The sequence below is a fragment of the Lutra lutra genome, chromosome 10 (assembly GCF_902655055.1).
Source record: "Lutra lutra chromosome 10, mLutLut1.2, whole genome shotgun sequence".
Lineage (NCBI taxonomy): Eukaryota > Metazoa > Chordata > Mammalia > Carnivora > Mustelidae > Lutra > Lutra lutra.
The window spans coordinates 84,090,762-84,104,186 of record NC_062287.1 but is presented as its reverse complement, the minus strand read 5'-3'; the positions used below and the strand labels follow the sequence as shown (position 1 = coordinate 84,104,186).

General features: G+C 33.8%; 1 protein-coding gene across 1 annotated transcript in view; it reads left to right on the top strand.

Moving 5' to 3' along the window:
- DCDC1 (doublecortin domain containing 1) overlaps positions 1-13,425 on the top strand; it is a 433,096-nt gene that overhangs the window by 196,647 nt on the left and 223,024 nt on the right. Inside the window, 2 exon segments of the mRNA XM_047690790.1 lie at positions 5,046-5,138; positions 13,228-13,398. Of these exon segments, the coding sequence (XP_047546746.1) occupies positions 5,046-5,138; positions 13,228-13,398 (264 nt within the window).

Below are 13,425 nucleotides of genomic sequence, written 5' to 3'. Positions count from 1 at the left end.
CTTGTCAATATATATGAAGGCTGATTGTCCTGTTGTTTATGCTAACCTGTACTGCCTATATTGATCTGCATGTAAAATATGGATAAAATAATTTATTATTAAATCAATTTACTGATCACAAGTTAGATTTTTGATAGAAAGAGATTCAGTTTTCTTGTTGGGTTACATTGATTTATTAAGGACATTATATACAACACATATGAAATACTTCACATTGAATCACTAGCTGTTCGGAACACAGAGAAAAGTACATGCAGAACTATAATTCAGAGCACTGAGAGTATGGTTGGACTCTTTGGTTAGTACCTATCTGGAATATCAATATGAATTAAGTAGACAGAACATACCATCTTGTTTGATCACTGTACCTTTTAAAAAATATATTAATAATTGAGCTCTAGAGTTTATTTTGAGTTATGTTCTCCTATAAAATAGATCTTATTTTATCTTATTGTCATGTTAAAATTTGTACATAATCAGTCTTTGTGATTTTTATAAATATGCTTTAAAATATTTGGGAGGAAGTTAAAAAAGAAAGAAGGAAAAGCCATGTACTGTTACTGACACACACAAAAAGAGATCATTGCTCTTCTCCAGCAGGAGATCTTGAGCCTGTTTCCTCTCTAGAATGTCCATAGTTGAGCTTTCTGAGCCAGCAAATGTTTGAAGAACTCCTCAATAAAGAGCACTTTCTCTTACAGTCACAACGGGCTGTATATGTTATACAGAACTACATATTACTAAACCATGACCCTTTAGGACTTCAGAGAAAGTATAATGCCCGCTACCTTAGCATTAGAAGTTTTATGTAAAATACACATAGTCTGAAAGTTAATGATCATTAGAAATCATTTCATTGAAACCTGTGGCTTCAGGTATACTTTGGTGGACTTTTTTCTTAATTCCTAAACAGATAGTTTGAGGAGAATATATTCCTTTTTAATCGTGTTTCTCTAAACAGGCCATTTTTTGGGAGTACTTCTTATTTAGTTTTCTTTGACAGAACCATTATGTTTCTTGTTTTCTCCATTTCTGCCATTGTCCTGCACTCATCTCTTGATGGTTCTACTCTGGTTACCATTAATACTGAGTGAGAGCAACTTCAAACTGAGCTCTGATACCTAATATTTATTACTATTTTTAAAATATTAACAACAAGGCCTGACAAAAATGATAAATTAAACCTTCCTATTTAGCTTTAGATTTTGATGTGTAAAATAAATATTTATGGGTGTTTTCTTACATTTAAAAAGAGTGAGATATAGTTAGAACAAAGTGGCACTCATTTGGTAGATATTTGGCTTTTCATAGTTTATACAAATTTTAGCCATCTCTGTTTATTTTTTATTGAGTTATAATTGGCATAAAACATTATATTAGTTTCAGGTGTATGACATAATGATTTGATATTTGTATATATTTTAAGATGATTACCACAGTAAGTTTAACATCTGTCACCATACATAGTTACAATTTTTTTTGTGTGTAATGAGAAGTTTTAAGACTTACTCTCAACAGTTTTCACATATGCAACACAGTATTATTAACTATAGTTACTATGTTATTCTTTATATCCCCATGACTTATTTATTTTATAGCTGGAAATTTGTACCTTTTGACCCTCTTTACCTGTTTCATCTACCTCCCACATCCACCCCTGGCAATCACCAATTTTTTCTATGTAGTTGTAGTTGTAGATTGTATTGCTTATACCTCTATTTGACAATTATTTATGATCTACGCCATGCATATATTTTTTACTTTCTATTGTTTTCAATTGTTTTTTTTAAAAGATTACACATATAAGGACATCATATGGTATTTCTGTTTCTCTGACTTATTTTAAATAGGACAATATCCTTGTTTTTTACTTTTAACTTGAAGTTTCTGCCCCCTTTATACATGAAAAATTAGCCTCAGAAATTTTGAACCCATTGACAAAAATTATTTCATACATTTCAGATAAGAACAGCAAATCAAAAGCACATAGTTTTGTCATAATGAAGAAACAGTATCTTTTCCTCCAAAGTGACAGGAGAGAAGACTCCTACAGTTGTTATCATGACATGGGACTTGAGGGAAAGATGCTGTTAGCACTGCATATTATTAATACCTCAAGTGAAAATACACTCTCTTTTTTTTAAATATATTTTTTAAGATTTTATTTATTTATTTGATAGAGATCAAAGTAGGCAGAGAGGCAGGCAGAGAGAGAAGGGGAGAAGCAAGCTCCCTGCCTAGCAGAGAGCCTGATGCGGGGCTCGATACCAGAACCCTGAGATCATGACCTGAGTCGAAGGCAGAAGCTTTAACCCACTGAGCCACCCAGGTGCCCCGAAAATGCACTCTCTTAATTTGACTTTTTACTTTCAATAATTTTCAATAAAAATCTCTCTACAAAAAAATAAAAATAATTTTCAATAAAAATCTCTCTCTTTTGGAATGGTTGATATGTTTCAAGAAAAGGCCCAGGTCTGTATCATCCGATTTTATTAAGCATTTATTTATTAATATCTTACTGGATTCTATATTTGGTATGCATATGATGTTTTCCGATAATGTTGACTTGTTTTGATCTTACCTTATGTAGCCTAGTATAGTGCTTCTTTAGGAGTTGAATATTAGAATGGTGGTGATTTTCCCAACTGTGGTGGTTTCAAAGGTAAAGAATTCCCACCTTTTGAAAAGTTACTTGGAAGCAGTTCTAAATGTCATAGCCCTGGGAGACCTCACTAGAATCTGACTTACTGCTGTGGCACCAAAGAATTTAGTATTCTGTTTTTGTTTTGTTTGCGTTCCTTGAAAAAGATCTGCTCAAAATGTTTGTGCATTTGGAAATTAATTTTGTAAGAAATGGATGAGTTTGGTGAATATTTCCTGGCTCCTCCCCTTCACACCGATCTCCTCCTCAGATGAGAATCCCCACATAAAGAAATAGCCGTAGAGACTTGACATAACTATGTTGCACCACACTCACACACAGGCTTCCCTGAGGTAGATATTTAACTTTTTATAATATTGTGCTTTTTGTATTACTTCAGCATATGAAAAAGTATTCTTCAGGGAGAGTAATCCTAAAAATAGTTTCACATGATGATTTCTTTCCAGTTTAACTGAGATGTAATTGACATACAGCACTGTGTAAGTTTAAGGTGTTTAAGCATAATGATTCAACTTTCACATATATTGCGAAATGATTACCACAAGAAGTTTAGTTAACATCCATCATCTCATATATAGGTATATAAAAAAAGGAAAAACAATGTATTTTTCCTTGTGATGAGAATTCTTAGGATCTACTCTTTTAACAACTTTCAAATATACCATTCAGCATTATTAACTATAGTCATCATGTTATACATTATGTGTTGATTATTTTTTAGCAAACCTGTTTTTTGTGGTTCTCAATCCAGGACAGGGATAGTCAAATGTTGCCTGCTGTTCAAAAGCAGCCTGCTACTTATTTGTTTGTTTTTTAAGTTTTTCTGAGGCATAGCTATGCTCATTCACTATGTATTGTCTATTTCATGCTGCAAGGCTAGAGCTGAGTATGAGCAACGGAGACTGTATGCCCTCCTGCACCAAGCCTCAAATTTTTACTCTCCGGCCCTTTACAGAAATGTTTGTCAACTCCTTATCCAGGGTGATCATCAGAATCACCTAGCCTTTTCCCTCTACCAAGACAGAATCTCTGATATGCTGTGCTGTATCACATATCAGTGGATGAAGAGTTTGCAGGTTTGATACTATTCTTATAGCACATATACATAACTAGATTGAAGAAACCATATTATTCACTCCCACCCCCACTTTATCTCAAGTATAAGAATGGGTCTTCCAGCAGAATAGGGATTAAAGATTCATGTTAACTCAAACATGATTTGCCAGGCATACAATGAAGAAACATGATTTAAAACAACAACAGAGATACCTGGGTGACAGTTGGTTGGGCGTCCCGCTCTTGGTTTTGGCTGAGGTTATAATCTCAGGGTCCTGGGATTGAGCCCTGCGTCGGGCTCTGCAGTCAGTGCAGAGTCTGCTTGAGGTTCTCTCTCCTCCCTCTCCCCATCCCGCTCATGCAGTCTCTCTCTAGAGTAAACAAATCCTAATACATATATATATATATAATATATATTATATATATAAATATATAATATATATATATATATATAAAGCAACAACAACAGTAACAAAACAAACAAAACAAAACAAAAAACGTGACCATTATTTATTCTTTATCCTCAATAGGGAGATACAATATTGCCAGCCCATTGCTTAAGAATTGTTAAATATTCCAATTCAAAAAGTTTTGTATTGGGCTGTTATTTTCTTTTTTTCTGTTAATACCAGTTTGCTGAGTGAATGTTACTGTGTGAATTCAGCTTTTTCCTTCATTGAAAATAGCATTTTGTTTTGATGGGGATTATTAAAAAAAAAACCACAGAATGGATGACATTCATCTATTTATAACATATGGGTTAGCAACAGTAGTGGAAGTAGTGGAAGACCTTTAGTGGATCAGGTTGCAGGTAACTGTTCAGGTATTTAAGATGCATTATTTCTTGTCTTGAAATATTATAAATCATTTTGAACTGCTCTAGAGTGTTTAAATTGACATTTGCTTTTGGTTAATGTTCTTGAATTTTTATCCTGATGTAACAGCAGCCAATTTATTCCCTACTGGCAATGAAAAATTTTAATAGGAAATATCAGCCTAATTTAAAAAAATTGCTATGCTCATCTTGATAAAATTACTTTTAAAAAAGTAATTGTTGGTGTCAAATGTCTGCAATTAAGGACCCTCTCCCAAATCATATTTTAATAAACTTATAAATGATAAAAGTGAATGTGAATGATTCAGTGTTAAATATTTTAAATATAAAAATGTATTTTCAACTTTATCTAAATGGAGTACATTCTCATATAAATGTGGGACAAATTAATTTTAAATTACCTTCCAAGAGTATGCTAAATTGGTTGTTTGAAGAAATGTTGTAGTAAGGCATTAGTAGGTGCATATTTTCATGCAATTTATTTTTTTCTAGTTGAACCTGGCTGTAGATGAACAGAAAGAAAAAATTACTGAAAAAGCAATTCTTTCAATGACAGCAAAGGAACACCATAAGGCACAAGAAGAAGTAAGAAACTTACTTTTCAGGAGTGTCTGGGTGGCTCAGTGGGTTAAGCTTCTGCCTTAAGCTCAGGTCATGATCTCAGGGTCCTGGGATGGAGTCCCGCATCAGGCTATTTGCTCAACAGGGAGCCTGCTTCCCCCCTCTCTTTGCCTGCCTCTCTGCCTACTTGTAATCTCTCTCTCTGTCAAATAAATAGATAAAATCTTTAAAAAAAAAAAAGAAACTCACTTTTTAAACTGTATTATAAAATTATAGTGAGTGCTAATTTAAAAATTAAAACATATTTTACTTGGGTCTGATAGTAAACCAACTACAGTTCTCTGATAGCAACAAAATGAAAACATTTGGTCAAAACTGGAATCTTTTATTGATATAGGCAGATTGAAAAATCATATGCTTGAAAGAATAAATATTGTAATTTTCTGAAAAATATTTCTGAAAACTTTCTCACAAATTACCTAAATTAGGAAATTATTACATGCAAGTTGAATCTGGAAATTATAAAATATGCTAACATAGGAAAAACATTAAAATCTTATTGAACTTTGAATAAGTACTGAATCTTATTTTTATTTTCTGACTTCTAGAAGTAACATTATTGTTATGAATATTAGAAATGCCAACAGTGTTATCTCTTATCAAAGAAAAACTGTAGTTTACAAATGTCAAGCTTAAGTAAGCTAATCATAAGCTTCTGTAGGCAATATTGTAATGAACTATTAAAGCAAAGCTTCTTCTCTCCAAAGCTCATGCTGTGAAGTTGACAGCATATTCCATAAATGAAATAATAATACAAAATTGGTGTTAGACAAAAGGAAAAAATGATTTTTATGTAGGTTCCTGGAATGCAAAAGCATTTACTCTTTCTGAGGGAGATCATAAATTTGCTAATTCCCATGTACCATTGTCAGTAAATAAAATCACGATCAACTTAAAGAATAAGGTAATGTGAATATTTAAAAATTAAACTTTCATGTAATTCTCTTTTGACACTTTGGCAAGGAAAACTATCGAAGCTTTGGGGCTCTAATATTTTCTTATCATTATGATTGCATCTGTTCTGCTAACTGTATGATATGAAAATGAACAGGTATAATGCTTCAAATCTTCCTGAGTAAATTCAAATCTTTAAATTAGAGACTATATTAATCTTTGGGACTTATATATGTCCAATTTTAAAGACAATATTATAACCATAGATTGGTAATCTCAGTAGTGAATATTTCATAAGAAAAATTCAATTGAATAAGCTCTAAGATGTAGCAAATAATGATTGTATAAATTTAAGTTACAGTTCTCACTCATTCCACTTACTATTAACAAGTTAAGACAGGATTTACAGCTATAAATTAAAAAATATTGTCCTCTACTCATTTGGAAAATGTTTTTATCACAGTTGGAGAGTTTTATTACATTTTTCACAGGAATTTAAATTGAATCTATTATGTATCTTGATATGGTAAACTTTAAGAAAGGCAAATAATTATCTCTAGTTTAATTAGTATCATTAAAGGTATGCCTATAATAACAAATTATTATTAGAGATTAAATCTAGAACAATCTAAAAGAATGAATATATTTGATATTTTCTGCCTTTTAAATATTGTAATTATTTTACTCTTTGATATTTTATGCAAAACTGTAATTTACAGTGGAACTGAAAACTTGAAGTGGCCCAGAAAAATTATCATTATGCTAAATATATCACTTTAAATGCCACCTTGTTAGCAACACTGGAAATGAAAATTATCTTTTCTAGAATATCCAAAAGTAGCTGTGCTTATTTGGTATTTATTCTTTATCATCATCTTAATGTTTATTTAATACCCAGATACATTAGTGTCTCTCATACAGTGCCTTATTTGGTCACGTATTTGCTTGATTGGTTATGACTCAAATGCCTTTTGTTTGCTTAAAAAATAAAATATACAATAAAGGGAATATGTGGTGTGTGTGTGTGTGTGTGTGTGTGCGCACGCACGTGCGCGCAGTGATCTCTAAATATATTCTATACAGTTTGGGAATAATTTCTCTGTCGTTACTTTGAAAGTGATTATATTAATCTTGATGTGTAATTTTCAATATTTTGGTTGGAAAAAGTAAGTGACATCAAGTTTTGGTCCTAATTCATATACAGAAATGTGAAATCATGAATGTGAAGAGAAATGAAAAATCTGGGAGGGAGAGAATTACTTCGAAATTTATTTAGCCTAGAGTTTATTTTTTACAAAAATATTGTATTTCTAGATATATTTCAAAATCCAAACTGAACATCATAAAATCTGAGATTTAGATTCAGAATTCTGCTGTCTGTGTTTTTATCTTAAGACCATAGACATGGTCTTGTTTTATTTCATTTAATTTTTCCACATGAAAACTGGGAATAATAATAATATATGTTTCATAAGACTACTTTGAGGTGTGTTATATGTTAAACTACTTTTTGGGAAATGGTTTATAGAAATGTGCATATATTGGGACGCCTGGGTGGCTCAGTTGGTTAAGCAGCTGCCTTCGGCTCAGGTCATGATCCCAGCGTCCTGGGATCAAGTCCCACATCAGGCTCCTTGCTCGTCAGGGAGCCTGCTTCTCCCTCTGCCTCTGCCTGCCATTCTGTCTGCCTGTGCTTGCTCTCTCTCCCTCTCTCTATCTGACAAATAAATAAATAAAATCTTTAAAAAAAAAAAAAAAGAAATGTGCATATAATTTGCTATTGTTAGTTTAAAAGTTATTCCAGGTTCTCTGGAAAGTAAATACCAAGACAGTATTAAATGTGTATGTATTTTATTAGAAGAACTGCCTATGAGAAAAAACGGAGAGAGCTCTGGGTAAGGCCAGGAGACCTGTTAGACTGAAATGCAGGCTTGAACATGAGTGAAGGAGAGAGGAAAGGAACACTGGAGGGAGGCCTCTTAGATAGCAGTGCAGTCTAAGGATGGTTTAGTAAAGCTGGTAGTGTATCCTTCACCTAAAGTTGTCCTTCGGAGGAGTCCTGTGACTCCCTAAGTTAGACCTACCTCAGCATCCTCAGCCATTGATGCAAACCTGGTGATGGATTTGACAGATAGTAGCTGGGACCTATGGTTCCTGTGGTTGGTTTAGAAGACTGTGAAGCACATTCTCACTGCTTCCTCAAAAGGTATAGTTGACATTATTTTTGTTGCTATCCACATGGCCCAATTGCCAGATGAATTATAAAGACATTTAAATGTTTCTATTTTAGGTGAAGGGGATTAAGAGTAACTTATGTTGATGAGCACAGAGTAGTATATGGAACTGTTGAATCACTATATTATTGTACACTGAAACTCATATAACACGATATATAAACTACACCGGAATTAAATTTTTTTTAAACTCTCTATTTTAATCACCCCTTCCTCCATGAATGTTAGACTCTTGAATAGGCTTAAAGGTGGTACACATAATGGACCTCTGGCTGGAAGCATGATAACTCTCCTTCAGAGATATCTTCCATCTTAGAAGGGCTCTAGAAACTATTAAAAAGTTGGGAATATTTGAAGTGGTATGAGTAAGAGGTGGTACACACTTCAAGTTCTCTGGTAGTTACATTACAGCCCATCTTTCTAAATCAAGAGATACTTAACTTTGCTCATAGGTTCTCATATCTTTTCTAATCTTTGTTCATCAAATCTGCGTTACATTTCTCTTCAACCTAAAAAATGCTGTACCCTTGGGCCTGAAAGAAAGAAGAGATTTTAGGAAACTTAAAATACTCATTTTCATCTCCCTAACCCTTTTCTGGTTCTTAATTATGTCATAAATTAGAAAGTTTCTTGGTCTTAAGTTTAAGCACAGACCTAGCTTTGAGACAATTCCCTGTGTGTTGCATGCCAAGATGACATTCCCAGGATAGAGGCTGTCGCCTTTTGTGCTGATTTCAAGCAATAATTTAGTGCAAAGTTCTCTGGAGTCCTCCTTACTAATAGTAGATAGACTCAAGGCCACATAGAAATCAAGGAAGAGCTGAGCTCATCATTGGAAAAACCAGGAACTCCTCAAAGCATCATTCCTAATAGCCGAAGTACAATATACAGAATGTGTAATTCAGAACATACAACTTCAATGTGCATAAATTTTAGAATCATTAGAAACAGAATGATATTTTATGATAAATCTAAATCATCTTGAGAGTTGAATAAATTCAAGGGTTACATTAACGTGTTATAAAAACATGACTAAACTCCCCATGTGTGTTTTTAAGCAAAAAGCCTCTATGTTTATAGACAGGTGTGCATTTGCATTCTTTCAGAAGTTTGGTCTTTTTCCTCATCGAATACTTATTTTTTTTTGCTACCTTCTGCTCATTTGTCACTCTCCCAAATTCTGTACAAGTGTCACTTCCGTGCTGCATTTCCACAGAGAATGAAGAGTAGAATGTGTAGGCTTTCTGCTGCACAATGAGATGGTGCATTTTTTCAACATATGCATACGTAAGCCTTCTTTTGTGAATGGGACTGATAGGGTCAGATAATGTTTAAAGGGAAAGGCTTTATGTCTCTCAGGCCTCTATGTTTCCACATGGATGCTCCCACACACACATAGATTGAATTATGAACAGACCCATTAATGCTGGGATCACAAAAGGTCAAGTTTTGTCTTCTTTTACCCCTATTCACATTGCCTTTGTAGAGAGAGAGAGAGAGAGGAAAAAAAAGGATTTGCAGGAAAAAAAGATTCATGATGAAGAATTTTAAAGAGCATTTTTCCCCTTCTGGCAACATCTGTGATTTGAAAAAAAAAATCATATTATGTAAAATAATTCCGGGTTATTGTATTACCTACCCAATTTTGGTATACAAGTTACTTCATGTGTAGGGTTATCTTTAAGGGTAGTCTGTTATAATAACTGAGAACAAAATGTAGCACTTTGGGGATAAAAGACCTTATGAATATGTAAAGTAACATAAAGTTTTAGTAAGATTGGATGGAAATTTTACCAAGATGTCAATGGCAGGATTCTTGATATATTTTTTCCTATTTTGAGATATGTTAATTTTTGCTAGAACACCTTTTTTTGATAGTTTTAACTTATCTTTTTTAAAAAGACAGGTGATAATTGATGTAATTGTACTTCACATACATTAACAGATAATCATGGGACAATTGAAAATAGCAAAAACGATAGAGAAATTTTTTGAAGCAACAAAGGATTCATAGGAAATGAAACTTTTAAGGCTTTAACCAATAGCCCTTTAGAATGCAAATGACATCATCAATTGTATGGTTGGTTGATTTCTGATGTCACATGAAATCCCCTATCTGTGAAAAGCTATGGATTGTGACAGTAAAACCAGTCATGTATAAAAATGTTCTCAAATCAAAGCCTGAAATTCCTCCTTTTTTTTTTTTTTTGGTGGCTCACTATAGTATAAAGTACAGTACGTAAAATTGCAGAGAACAGTATTACTGACAAGCATAATGCATTGCATGATGTTTAGTATATTTTAAAGACTAACATAGAATTATGTCTTTTTAAATCATATGATGCTGGAGGTGAGGAAAGGTTCAGAGAGGATCAGTGCTTTGCAGAAATGGCATCTGGAGTCTAAAGCTTTTGGCTCTTGCATTTAAATTTTTTCAGACAACTATAAGAGCAAGTCACTTGGCCTGTTTTGGTCTCTAGTTTTGGTATGACAGATGTTATTATCCATCATTTTTGAGGATAATACTGGAGGGTAGTATGGTAAAGATTAGGCTGGAAACATTGACCAATTTAACATTGGATCACTTATTATTTCTGTATTTTATTTTTTTTTAATTTTTTTTTTAAGATTTTATTTATTTGACAGAGAGAGAGAGAGACATCACAAGTAGGCAGAGAGGCAGGTAGAGAGAGAGGGGGGAGGAAGCAGGCTTCCTGCAGAGCAGAGAGCCCGACGCGGGGCTCGATCCCAGGACCCTGGGATCATGACCCGAGCCGAAGGCAGAGGCTTTAACCCACTGAGCCACCCAGGCGCCCCTTATTTCTGTATTTTAAATGTTACAATTTTATCGTAGAGTTAACAGTACTATGGGAAGCATAGACATTCATTCCAGAAAACAGAAAAGGTTTTTAATCTTGAATGCCAAGCTGAGGAAGCTGGGGGAGCTACTGGGGGATTCACTGTTCTGTTGGAGGTAGATTAATTCAGGGGAGGTGGCAGGGTGAATCTGAGGTGGAGAGACCAGGGACAGAGAGACCACTCAATAGGTGTTGTGGTAATTCAAGTAAGGGGAAAGGATGAGGAGATGAGGGCGTGGACCAGGGTATTACTTATAAGAAAAGGAAGGAAGGAGAAGAAATATATGAATTTGGAAGAAGGGTTGGCAAACTACAGTTTTAGGGCCAAATATAGTCTATTGATTATTTTTCTAAAAAGTGTTATTGGAATACAGTCTTGCCCACTTGTTACATGCGGTCTGTGGCTGCTTTCAATGTAGAACCACAGGGGCAAACAGTTTTGATGGAAATCTTATGGCCTATAAAACTGAAAATATTATCTGTTCCTTTTCGAGAAAAGATTTGCCAGTCCTTTTTAAAGTGTAGGATTTTTTTTTTTTTTTTTAAAGCGACTAGCTGAGAGGCGCCTGGGTGGCTCAGTCAGTTAAGCATCCAACTCTTGATTTCAGCTCAGGTCTTGATCTCAGGGTTGTGAGTTCAGGCCCTGTGCTGGGTTCCATGCTGGTGTTGGAGCCTACTTAATTTTTTTTTTTTTAATGAAAAGAAATAAAAAAAATAAGGGAGTAGATGATTAATGACATAAGGACAAATAAGAGAGATATGGAAGACCAAAGAAAAATAAGAATCATTTAAATTAGCTTGTTTATATGCACATAATGCTTCTAAAGTTCTTGGGGAAAGTTAACGTCATTAAACTGTATGTGTACGTATATGTATGTGTGTGCGTGTGTATGTGTGTGTGTACATACATATGTAATCTTGAGCTAACTAGGTAGAGTAGAAAAGTTAATATTCAAGTTATATAGATAATAGTACAAATTTGCTTTCATTGATTTCTTGGAATCCTCTGTAGAAGGGATAGAAATCATGGATTTAACAGAGTTGGAGTATAGACTAGGACAAATACCATATTCTCATTTGAAAGAGAGAAAAAGAGGATGAGGTGTCTATACAAGGGAGACCCTTGGAGAAAGATTTCCCATTTTTTACTATGGATATTGAAGTGAGATGGAGAATCTGGGTAGCAAATAGTTTCAAATTTTTATCTGCTTTTTGTGAAGTAGGGATAGGAATAGGAAAGATAGACCAAGAATAACAACTAATACTTGATATGTGGAAAATACCTAGATTTAAAAAAGAAAATATTATAATAATATAATGTACATTAGACACATTACTATAGGCTAGACAATGTGTCATTCATTCTGTAATCTTATTTAATTCTTAATATGATAAGGCTGTTATTATTCTTCATTACAGATAAGGATTTTATTACCTGTTCACAGTCTTTCAGTCAGTAAATGGAAGAGCCATGATTTTTAACCCAATATTTCAAAAGCCCGTGCTCTATTCAAAGTCATTCATAATTCTAAATGGGTCTAATTTAATCATTTTTAAAGGGCCATAGGTAAAGTGAATTTCTGCTTTAATCTCTTTTGGTGACTACCATATATCAACTAATGTTTGTGTAAGAATCCAATCTATTAGAGAAAACAAATTTACATAACATGGTGTTCATATAATAAAATTAAATATCGTCAGTCCTACATATGTTGGATTAATTGAAGTCTTAGGAAGATTTTATTCCGTTAAGCAGTTTAAAAATCCTTTGCAAATTTGTCAGGTGCGTGTTTCTTCTCATAACCAGAGACATTTTTATTCAGCATTTGTAAATGGCTATCTATTCCATATTAGTGAAGTGCAAGAATTATAAATTTTCCCATAAATAAAATCAGCTGATGAAGGAATGCATATCTCTTCTGTTTTCTTTACTTGAAGATAGCGCTATACTCAAATTCTTATATTGAAGTCATTTTCCCTCCCATCAAACTAGGTACTCAAAAATCTAATAGGTGTGACATCAACAATTACTTCTTGCTAACAACTCTTGTAATTTAACCCCTTCAGGTGAGCAGGCTGATTGATGAATTGCAGACAGCTATCAAAAGCAACAGAGGTCATCTCTCTAAACTTGGCCCCCAATTACAGGCTGAGCAGGAGCAATTCTCCTCTTATGTCTACCAACACATTAAAAGCCTTCCAGCAAACACTCTTATCCCAGGAGGCCTGCAGCTCAAGGTGGGTGTCATTCTGTAACTCTCACTG